We start from the raw sequence: 12,267 nt of genomic DNA, 5'->3' as shown, positions 1-12,267 counted from the left end.
TAGGAGACAAGCTTGCTATAGCTATGAGAGGAACAACAAGAGATACTCTTGGGGTGTCACATTCTGCACTTCCTCCACTGAAGGTTTTAGGTGCAAATATGTGTGAATAAACCATTTTTCTAAGACATTGCAGACTCTGCTGTGTCCTGATTTTCTAATGGAAAAACACAAATCTTGAGTGCCTGGAACCCCCTAGAAACTTGTTACCACACGGCAGAAACTGAGGTCCAAGTTGAATGGGATGTCTTCCCTGTCCCTATTCTCAAGCTTCTTAGCTGCTGCACCAGAGGGACTGAAACCCCACCCAGAAAGACTATCATGCATAGAGCTTGGAAAATGAAACCATAGGGAGAAATTAAAGATTATGTTTATGATTGGTTACATTATTACCAGGTCAATGAAAGGTTTAAACAAGATTTTAAAGAAAGAGGATTTGAGGAAAAGGAATCGAAATTTGAACAAGAAATATTAAATAACGATTTTAAAATTTTGTCCAAAATGTATAAATTGCTGCTGAAATGGCATTTGAAAGATGAGGAGGTTAAGTCGGTTATGATTCATTGGGCTAAAGATTTTGGATATAACATACAATTGAGTGACTGGGTGAAATTATGGAAAGAAATTATGGAAAGTTTACTGCATGTAATGCATTCAAAAAAAATGTGATGAAAATGATGTATAGATGGTATATCACTCCTGTTAAGCTAGCGAAAATGTATAAAACTAGCAATAAATGTTGGAAATGTAAAGAAAAAGAGGGAACATTCTATCATATGTGGTGGGAATGTAAAAAGGTGAAATGTTTTTTGGGAAATGATATACAATGAGTTGAAAAAAATGTTGAAATATACATTTACAAAGAAACCAGAAGCATTTCTATTGGGAATGGTGGGAAGTGATATAAATAGAAAATAATGTAAGACTATCAGCCATAGAGCTAGTCAGGGGACTGCAAGTGGGGTGTGGGCTTCAGTAGGTCGGTAAGGCCAACGTCAGAGGCTGACTGTGCCGAAGGCTACAACCCTGTTTGCATTTGCAACAAAGCCAGGGGACTGTGATACGGTCAACAATGGCAGTTTTATTGCCAGACAGTAAATCCAGCACTTCTGTTTTAGGAGTCGATCTCTGAACCTAGAGGAATGGCCTGAATTCATGCCAGCTGAACAGCAGCAGCAAGATCCAGGGATATACTGCAGCTCAGCTTTCTGTGACAGGAGTAAGGAGGTCTGCATCAGGGTTGGAGAACGATTCCCCATGAGTTGGACAATCAATAAATCCTTTGTCAAAGGAGAGACTCTCTCAGACACAGGCTGCTGTCTTCATCCCTTTCTCAATGGTGGCAGTCCAAGCCACCCCTGAACCAGTATAATGCCAAACACCCATTGCCTCCCCCAAAGAATTTAGGGAGCTGTAGTTCCCAGTAGTGATGTATGGAAGTGAGAGCTGGACCATAAAGAAGGCTGATCGCCAAAGAATTGATGCTTTGGAATTATGGTGTTGGAGGAGACTCGTGAGAGTCCCATGGACTGCAAGAAAATCAAACCTCTCCTTTCTTAAGGAAATCAGCCCTGAGTGCTCACTGGAAGGACAGATCGTGAAGCTGAGGCTCCAATACTTTGGCCACCTCATGAGAAGAGAAGACTCCCTGGAAAAGACCCTGATGTTTGGAAAGATGGAGGGCACAAGGAGAAGGTGACGACAGAGGACAAGATGGTTGGATAGTGTTCTCGAAGCTACCAGCATGAGTTTGACCAAACTGCGGGAGGCCGTGGAAGACAGGAGTGCTTGGCGTGCTCTGGTCCACGGGGTCACAAAGAGTCGGACACGACTAAATGACTAAACAACAACAACAAAGTTTGTTAAGGGGGCAGAGAATTGTTTGGAGACTGCCTTTTCCCATCACAGAGCTAAGGTTCTCCACCCCTCTCCTCAGGGAACTTAGGAATTGTAGCTCGGGGCGGGGGATAGGGGTGTCAGGGCATGGTCTGAATCAGAGGGTTGGAGAATGCATCTCCAGGCAGAGTAACTCCTATCTGAAGAGCAGTTGGAGGGGGAAGATTTGCGTGCCCCCCGCCCCCGGTCTCCAGCGGTTTCAGAAGCAGGGAGAGATACTGATACTGAGCAGCTTCAGCAGGAGTTACCTAGCTACAAGATAAAGGATAGATAAACAGAAGGGAGGGAACAGCCAGCAGAGACATCATTAGAGAGTGTGAGGGACCCTCCCTCCCTAAGAACTAGAAGGTTCGTCTGTATTAGAGAACAAAGAATGCAGAGAGGAAGAGGAACTTCTTGTTGGCATCCAGAATGTTGCTGCTCTCCTTGTGATCATGGTATCTCCCCTGCCAGATAAGTATGTTGCTGCTCTCCTTGTGGAGCGATGTGGATTTTTGCTTTCAACCATATCACTGAATAAAAAGGACTATAAATTATAAACTGTTCATTAATTCTTATCTGTGAAGTTACCAAACGGAGGGGAGGACTCTCCATGTCTTAACAAGGGGTCTCCCAACAATTCTCAGCACCTTTAACAAACTACCACTCCTCGAAATCTTTGGGGGAAGCTTACTGTGCAAACATGGCTTTAAGGCTCATCCACATTCCTGCTTGTTCCCTGCCTAGAAAGCCTGGGTCCAAGTGGTCTGAGTGGTCGTCCCCTTACCCCACTCCTTTTGCATGGAAAACCGGCTCTTTAGTGCTCAATCAGAACAAACATCCATCTGGAAAAAAAGCCCAAATTGTCATTTGCTCCAATTGAGCGGGGAAAGCAGTGGGACAAGGGGAAGTGAGAATAAGCCCTTAGTTTCATCTAGGGGTTGGTAACATATGTCACACTGAGGGGAAAACACAGCCAGAGACAGCAGCCCATGAAAGACCCAACAAACTTCCTGGTTTGGCTGCCAAACAGGAAGTGGGTAGATATGTCACGTACCTGATCAGATGATCCACAAAATGGCTGGTGGAGATTTATTTGTTTGCTTATGGAATTTATACCTTGGCCTTTAGCCAAAACAGTGGACTATAAAAATCATGACTAAGATGGTTCCTTTGCATTCCAGCTTCACACCCTAAAAAGACACATCACATGCAGAAAAAGCAATGGGAAGGAGGAGGGAAAAGCAAGCTCAAGCACATGTTCTTGAAGTCACAGCCTGTCAGTCTTCAGGGAATCTGATCCCCCCACAGAAGTCTGCCAGGAATAGATGAAACAAGGAAAGTTCTTACCAATGGCTTTTATTCAATATTCACAGAGAGAGGCTTAGAAATGCAGCCTCTTTTCTCAACTTCCTCAGTCGTCATCAGCACCACCCACCTTACGGTGGCCACTTAGGGTCATTTGTCTCTGAGCCTCTTGGTCTCCTATTTTCAATGCCTGCCAGGTTCTGGGAGAAGGGGGGTCTGGAATGCTTTCTAGTGATAACATGTCATCCAGCTGCTCCAGCTCTGCCTCCTCCTCTTCTCCCATAATTTCCCAACTTTGCCTTTCATCCTCCTCTGAGCTATGACCCCCCCCCCACAAACCACTGTTGTAAATCTTTACGGTCTTCTTCTTCTCTGGAAGGTTCAGGCTAGGGAAGTGGTGTCCACCACTATTCCTCTGTCCAGTCCCTGGCCCAGCCAATGTCACTCATGGTTCTGCCTGTCTTTTGCTTCAATAAAATGCAATCCCACCCCAAAACGACTCCACACATACACACAAACACACACACACCAGGGGTGCCAAATCCTAGGGCCCCTGCTCTTCTGGGTGCCCCATATTTTGGTGGGTGACCCCCCCAATGTTCCAAACAATTAGGGGGCAGAGGAGACTGAGCACAGAGCCATGTGTGGTTCGGCTTCAGTGGCTGGCTCCTCCTCCTGCTGCGGAGGGGAAGGAGGTGGAAGTAGCACCCATCCAGTGGCAGTGGAGGGAGGAGGGGTAGAAGGCTGAACATGAGAGAGGAGGAACCGCTGGCCATTGAATCTGCACTGCCGCTGCATTTGCCTCCACCTGTCAGGACTGGACAGAGGAGGAATGGTGGAGACAACCTCCCCCTCCTGAACCTTCCAGAGAAGAGGAAGACAGTATAGATTTACAACAGTTGTTTGAGGAAGGTTACGGTTCAGAGGCAGATGAGAGGCAAAGTTGGGAAATAATGGAAGAGGAGGAGGGGGAAGCAGAGCCGGAGCAGCTGGCTGACACGTTATCACTAGAAAGCACTCCAGACCCACCTTCTCCCAGAACCCGGTGAGCATTGAAAGTAGGAGAGCAAAAGGCTCGGAGGAAATGGCCCTAAGCGGGCACCGTAAGGTGGTGTTGTTGTTGACGATTGAGGAGAGAAGTGGGGTGGAGATTACCCAGAGCAACACCATTACTCCAAGAGGCTGCATTTCTAAGCCTCTTTCTGTGAACATCAAATAAAAAACATTGGTAAGAACTATCCCTGTCCTATCTATTCCTGGCAGCCTACCATGGGGGGTGGGGGTGGGGATCGGATTCCATGACACCTGACACCACCCCCTGACTCCTCCCGATATCCTGACATCATGCGTGTGTGATCGCCTGCCACCAATCTTCAGAGCAATTTGGCCCCTCTGACACACACACAAACCAACAACAATCTTCAGGAGCAGAGCTAAGAGCGCCATCACTCTCAAGGCGCTCTACCACATAGTCCTTCTATACAGTCCCACTATGTTGCTACTGGATAGGATCCTCACCAGATGAGGCTTGAGAGAGAAGTGTTCCTCAAACTTTTTGAACTTGAGCTGGGGTAGCGAATTTGTCACCCTCCAAGTGTTGCTGGACTGCAGTTCAGTCCCAGCCAGCATGGTTATTGGTTAGGGTTGATGGAAACTGCATCCATATCAACATCCAGAGGGCCACAGGCTCATCATCCTTGAGTTTTGAGGCTCTTCTCTGAATTTTCCCTGTTTTCTGGAGCTGGCTGTACTAATCTCAGAACACAGCAGGCAATAAATGATAATATGGCATGGTGAGGAAGACCTGGAGCCAGATCTGCACTCATCCATGAAACTCCTTGAGTGATGCACTTTGGGCTACACACTATTTCTCAGTTGAACCTACCTCACAGGGTTGTTGTTAGAATAAAAGAGTGTTCCTCCCTGCCTGCCTGCTTGAGGGTCCATAGAGGAGGGGGGAATAAATGGAATAAGTAACAATATGTAAGGTACATGCCAAACATTCCTAAAGTTAGAAATGCAACAAGTTGGCATCAGTTTTGCCAAATTTGTCGTCAGAATCCACCGTTCATTCCAGGAAGTCCTGGCACAATAAAAGAGGCATCTCCACCCATTTTCTTTATGGGTATTTACACTACACAACACTCCTTTTACTGTGGTTCATTGGAGCAACTCCCTAAAAGATGTTACAGCAGACCCATCTATAAAATGTCCTTTGCACATACATCTGTGCGCAAGAAGCACTCAAGCACAGCAATGATCTTAGCCCTACCTTCCGACACCATGGTGCCTCTCCTTGTGCTCTCCCTTCTTTCGCCACTCTTAGTTGCCTCTGTGGATCCACGTAAGTTATTTATCATTGATCACATCCCTTTTCCTATGATGCTATTAAGGACAAAATGAAAGACCAGTACTTTGGAATCACATACCAACTGTGGCATCATTTGATGCTAATCTCAGAGGGTTAAAAACTTTGCAGAGAACTTTCTTACCACAGGAGGATCTGTATGCCAGCTTGAGAACAAGGAGGGGACAGAGGGTGAAGAAAGAGCTGTGAGTGCAGGGGGAAACTTTCCCCATCCTTTGGACTCCCTGGGAGACTTAGTGCATCTGCTGTACCTTGAACTGGGTGTGGAGAGGGCAGCTGAATGGGACACAGCTGTGGGAAGCCTGAGGAAGTACCATTGACTTTGGGCTTGCCCATGAAAAGCAAGTCTATAGTGAGAGACTAGATCGATGGCCGCTGTTCTGATTGTGAGACTTTTGTGGGTGAGCTGAGAGTGTGTTTGGACCCTGGGTGAGAACCCAGAGGCTGAGAATGAAAGGAATTGCTATCCAACCTTCCATTTCCACCACGTATGATAAAAGGTACCTTCTACTTCTTTACATTTCCAACACATATTTGATCTTGTTCAATAAATCTTTGCTAATTTAACCGGGGTTAGATACCACCGATACATCATTTTCATATGGTTTTCTTTCAATGAGGTACATGCCATAAATTTCAGATCTCTCTTCCAGATCCTTTCCCAGTCTATCATTTGTATATTGTGTGCCACATCTTTTGCCCATTTTATCATGACAGATTTGACCTGTTCCTCTTTGGTATTCCATTCCAAGAGCAGATTATACATTTTTGACAGTAATTTGGTATGGTCTATTATCTCTCTCTGAAATCTTGACACTTCATAGCTAAATCCTTTCTTTTTATCATTTTTAAAGGTTTTATTTAACTGAAAATATTGTAACCAATCTGTAACCATTTCTCTGACTTTTACAAACTGATTATCTATATGTTGACCAATTTGTCCTCAGATTAATTTTTTTTTAGAGTTATTGCTTCTAGCGTGGAGAGCCACCATGGTGTTTTGTTTTGTTTTTTGTTCTGATAGATCTTTATATTTCTCCCAGACTTAAAAAAGTGAATTTCTTATTATATGATTCCAAAATCTTTTATGTAATTTTGCCTTATGGTACCATATATATGCATCCCAGCCAAATCTATTGTCATGGCCTTCTAAATCTAGTAAATCTGTATCTTTTATTTTTATCCAATCCTGGATCCAGCAGATGCAAGATGCTTCATAATATAATCTTAAATCCGGTAGAGAGAAACCTCCTCTATCTTTGATGTCTGTTTGTAGTCTATATTTTATCCTTGGTTTCTTCCCTTTACAGTTAAATTTTGAAATATGTTTTTGCCATTCTTTGAAGCAGCTCGCATTGCTTCTCACTGGGATTGATTGGAATAAAAACAACATTTTGGCAATACATTCATCTCAGTCACTGAAATTCTTCCTAACAATGACAAATTCATTCTTCTCCAAATTTCTAAATTCCTTTTTATTTCTTTTTTTCAAATTTTCTCATAATTGTCTTTAAATATCTTAATATTTTTGTCTATCAACTATATAGCCAAATATTTAACTTATGTATGTATATTTATCTCTGTCATCTGCCCCCTTATTTTTCCTGAGGTATTTCATCTCCCCCATAGTCCTACTTGTCCTCTAAAGGGGGGGGGAGGCTCCTCCAATCATAGAGCCACAGCAGAACTTCTCCCATTATATTTGTTATGTCTTCACTCTGATATAATTTTGTTTAGCCTTTTCTTCTTCTTTCAGCCATAAAGTGTCAACAAGGAACTGAAGGTTCTGAGGTTTCAGACTGTGGCAGTGGTTTGAATGCCTGTGTGGTCATCAAGGACGAGAGCACAATGTTTGGTAAGGTAGATGTTGGCCTTGCCTGGTGGCATGCTCCAAGCTGTGCCACAATCTATCCAATGGAGTCTGGTGCCCATTAGGACTGGTATGGAAGAAGGCCAAGAATGGGCAGAGCCAAATCATTCTACTTTTGTCCCCATGCTTCTGCTCCCAGCTGAGTTCTGCAAGGGACAACTCTGAGACTAAGAAGGAGTTGGAAGCTGGTAGCAGACCCTCCAAGTTTCCCTATTTTCGAGGGACAGTCCTGGATTTACAGAAGCTGACCCAGTTTCTGATTTGATCCTGGAATGTCCTGCATTTCCTTAGGATGCCCCTATTTTCATTGGATAAATGTTGGAGGGTATGGAGTTATCCGACCCCCAAGCCAAGGAGATAAGTAACCATGCAACCTTTAGAAGACATCTGAAGACAGCCCTGCATAGGGAAGTTTTAAAATATTTTATTATGTTTTTATATATGTTGACTGGGGCAACCCAGTCAGATTGGTAGGGTATAAATATAATAATAATAATAATAATAATAATAATAATAATAATAATAATAATAATAATAATAATAGAACATTCACTTAATGGACCAGCCAGGACTTTCTCCTCTACCACTGCCCACCAAAAGTAGGCAAAGGAATAAATGTAAATTTTAGCTTTGTAGGCTAGGTTCTGTCCACAAACACCCATCTCTCTCTCTCTCTCTTCCACTCGGTCAAGGAAAACAGAAATCATTATCAGATTTCAATGATATATACCAGCCAGGCAAACACACTCAAGGAGGATGTAAAACGAAGTTGCTAAGGGATGTGGATTGGGCAGGTTCTGTAGGGTCAGATACAGAAAGACCTGAGGTTCTTCACCATTGATCTGGAACTTCCAGAGCTTAATTCAGCAAGATGGAGGCGCTTGTACTCCAGCAAGCCATATTCCCTTGGGAGAACTTGGAAAGGATGGAAGGGCAAGGCAGAGTGGAGTTTGGCAGAGAATGAAGGATTCTGGGGAATGAGCTCTCCTGACATGTTCTTTGTCTTTTTCCTTTTCTGGTATACAGGGGTCAAGTTTACTACAACATTCTATACATGTGGGAAAAATGATTCTTGTGCCAATGCTTTTACCATCACCATAGGAGAAGGGAAACATTTGCGCTCCAGCTCTGCTTGCTGTACTGAAGATGGGTGCAACAAAAACTTAGATTGGGGAAGTAAGTCATCACCTGCCCCTCTGATATCAGAATTGCAAACCTGGACCCCTCCAGAAGTCCTTTTTATAGTGTGTTCAGGGTGATTTGTGCCCATGAGGCTATGGGGCCAGTCACACACAATTCCACTCTCAATACTGTTTGCGTGTGCAGAGGTATTGGGGTGGTCATACTGCTTCATTTCCAGTTAGTGCACATCCCATTTCTTCCTGCTGAAAGCCCATCACCTTTCATGCCACAAATGTCCTGGTTTATTTTCGTCCCACTTCTGTTGCTCCACAGCCCCTCCAGTCAGTAATAATGCAGTAGGAAACACCACAGGACACATGAAACCAGGAGAAATCCATCACTAATGCAATGTTATCGTTTGAAGAACATGTTGCACAAATGAACTGCAATAAAAGACCCATCTGGAGGGGCCCTTGGTTTCAGAATGACGAAAACATTCACAATTTGCTTTTGAAACTTGGCATGAACAGGGTGGAGTGGAGGAAGTTTTAGTCCCTCCACACCTTTCATCCTAACACAAGACAGGAAAGGTGTCAAACCTGTGACTCTAGACATCATTCTTTTATTCTGACAAAGAATATGCTAACAAAGACCTGGGAGTGGGGAGGACTCAGTGGGTGGTTGTGTGAATGCATCAGGAAGGCTGCGGCTGCTGTGTCTGTGTGAAGCAGGCCTGTCAATGATCCAGCGGGGCTCTTCGGAGATTCTTATGTAAAAACTTTCCATATATGACAATTTGCTTCTTCCTTCTTTGCTTCCTAGTTCTTCCAACTACTTGGACTGAGAATGGGTACACTTGTCCAACTGGATGTTATGCTCAGACGGAGGAGAAATGCAAGGGTGGACCGGTCTCATGCACAGATGGTCAAATGAGTTGCATCAGTGCAACAGGAAGCTCTGGTAACCCTGAAGGGAATTAGGAAGGGAGGAGGAGGGTCAGGCTTGGCCTGGTTGTGAGTCAGCAGGCAGGATGATGGGGGCTGGGTGAGGGCAGACTGAAATGGAAAGGGTCGTGCCCCATTTGCTGTACTAGAGCAGCCGCCACTGACATCTGCTGATGATCCCCATATTTACCTGCAGGTGCCAAGAAGTTCGTCCTGCATGGTTGTGGAACAAGCAATATGTGCGGTGTAGAGAACTATGAAGTGACAATTGCAGGAATCCCCTACAAAATGGATAAAATATCATGTGTCGATGCCGAAAAGCCAGCACCAGCTGCAACTAATTAACCAGCCAGAAGTTTTGCATCAGCAGAAACCAGTCACAACTCCTAAAGCAAAGTCTAGTGCCAACCATACCTTGGGAAAGAACTACTTCCTTCTCTTGCTACCCATGATCTCCAGCATTCCCTTTATGAGGTTTCTCTCCTGAGCTCTCTCTCAATGCCAGCCACTTTGAAGGATTTATGCCATGAGCATTCTGACACTGGAATGGACAGATATTTCAAATTACAGTGCTATTAAGTTTCTCAATTTTTTAACCTTAAATTCAATTCTCGGCATTTCCACGACAATTAGCTTCTTAAAAAAACTATTGAAAATCTGCTCACATTTTAGCATGGATTTACCCTAATAAACACAGCATTTACATGCAGTTTGAACAATAGACACAGAATGTTTTTATCCCTAATATATGCACTTTCCTCACATAAATACATTTTTGTATACACTGTTTGGCTTATGAACTACATTGCAAAATTATGAGAAACGTGAAATTTTAAGGCTGAGTTTTAGTTTGCATATTGGTCTGGAAAGTGCAAATGAGTTAAAGGTAAAGGTAAAGGTACCCCTGCCCGTACAGGCCAGTCTTGACAGACTCTGGGGTTGTGCGCCCATCTCACTCAAGAGGCCAGGGGCCAGCGCTGTCCGGAGACACTTCCGGGTCACGTGGCCAGCGTGACATCGCTGCTCTGGCGAGCCAGAGCCGCACACGGAAACGCCGTTTACCTTCCCGCTGGTAAGCGGTCCCTATTTATCTACTTGCACCCGGAGGTGCTTTCGAACTGCTAGGTTGGCAGGCGCTGGGACCGAGCAGCGGGAGTGCACCCCGCCGCAGGGATTCGAACCGCCGACCTTTCAATCGGCAAGTCCTAGGCGCTGAGGCTTTAACCCACAGCGCCACCTGCGCCCCATACAAATGAGTTAGTTTCTCATTAATATGCATACAAAATTGAATTTCTTCCTCATCCTGACTTGAGTATCACAATAACTCCCCCACCTCCTCCAAAGTGAGTTTTTGAATTTCTAGGCTGTGTGTGAATGAAAGTTTGCAGGCCCAATAAAGAATATTTAGTCCAAAAATGGTTTTGTTTGTTTTTTCCGGATGGTTATCAGCAATAATTTACTGCAATGAAGGTCCCAACCAGAGGCTCCTTGCATGGCTGGGTGGGGTGTTTCTTCATAATATACTTTTAATTGTATTGATTTAAAAAGTGATTCAACCATTCTGGGGCAGAAAAACAAATACGAAATAAAACAACTCATTAGCTATGTCTGAAATTATTGTATACAGTGGTACCTCAGGTTAAGAACTTAATTTGTTCTGGAGGTCCGTTCTTAACCTGAAACTGTTCTTAACCTGAAGCACCACTTTAAGTAATGGGGCCTCCCACCGCTGCCACTGGATTTCTGTTCTCAACCTGAAGCAAAGGTCTTAACCCAAGGTACTATTTCTGGGTTAGAGGAGTAGGTAACCTGAAGCATCTGTAACCTGAAGTGTCCATAACCTGAGGTACCACTGTATATAAAAAGAGAGGAATCTCATTTAAAAAGAGTTAGAAAACCTAAACTCAAAATCAGATGTAGAAAATCTTTAATAAAAAAATATATTTTTAAAGAAGAAGAAGAGGAAGAGGAGGAGGAGGTAGAGGAGGAGGAGGAATAGGTTGGTTAGAGGGATGGGTGAAGATCTGTATGTTACCTTTTCCAGTTTGCATTGCTCTAAAGTTTTTGGACTACTAGAAGTGGGTTAGGCTAGCATAGAAACACACAAACATCTTTCTTCCTGCTGACACCATTCACCAATCTCATTATCATTCCCTCTACATTAACCCCTCAAGCTTCCCTTCCTTACCCCACACAGTTATTAACCTCCAGCCCCCATTTCTTCATGCAAAACTAGGATTCTGATGGCGCACTGGAAATCTTCCAATGCGATCCTGCAACTATGACCACCTTACGTTTTTGTTTTTAAATGTAAAAAATGCACTGAGAGACTGGGGGAAATGACTTGTTAATAATAATAATAATAATAATAATAATAATAATAATAATAATAATAATAGCAGCAACTTCTTCTTCTTCTTCTTCTTCTTCTTCTTCTTCTTCTTCTTCTTCTTCTTCTTCTTCTTCTTCTTCTTCTTCCTACCCCGCCCATTTGGCTGGGTTTCCCTGGCTACTCTGGATGGCTATCAACAAAATATTAAAAACACTTTAAAACCACAAAAATTAAAAACTTCCCTAAACAGGACTCCTTTCAGATGTCTTCCAAAAGTCAGATAGTTCTTTATTTCATTGACATCTGGTGGAAGGGCATTCCACAAGGCAGGCACCACTACTGAGAAGGCCCTCTGCCTGGTTCCCTGCAAACTCACTTCTTGCAGTGAGGGAAACACCAGAAGGCCCTCAGCGCTGGACCTCAGTGTCCTGGCTGGATGATGGGGGTGGAG

At 43.8% G+C, this 12,267-nt stretch overlaps 1 protein-coding gene across 1 annotated transcript; it reads left to right on the top strand.

The window, feature by feature from the left end:
- Positions 1-5,410: 5,410 nt before the first annotated feature.
- Positions 5,411-10,361, top strand: LOC309375739 (phospholipase A2 inhibitor and Ly6/PLAUR domain-containing protein-like). The gene is made up of 5 exons (XM_081921642.1): positions 5,411-5,524; positions 7,305-7,403; positions 8,445-8,594; positions 9,363-9,500; positions 9,681-10,361. Exons 1-5 carry the CDS (start codon positions 5,437-5,439, stop codon positions 9,827-9,829), a joined length of 624 nt encoding a protein of 207 aa, XP_081777768.1. The 5' UTR covers positions 5,411-5,436; the 3' UTR covers positions 9,830-10,361.
- The last annotated feature ends 1,906 nt before the right edge of the window (positions 10,362-12,267 follow it).

This window comes from Podarcis melisellensis, assembly GCF_964234715.1.
Source record: "Podarcis melisellensis genome assembly, chromosome: 8".
NCBI lineage: Eukaryota > Metazoa > Chordata > Lepidosauria > Squamata > Lacertidae > Podarcis > Podarcis melisellensis.
This window is presented reverse-complemented; position numbering and strand designations above follow the sequence as displayed.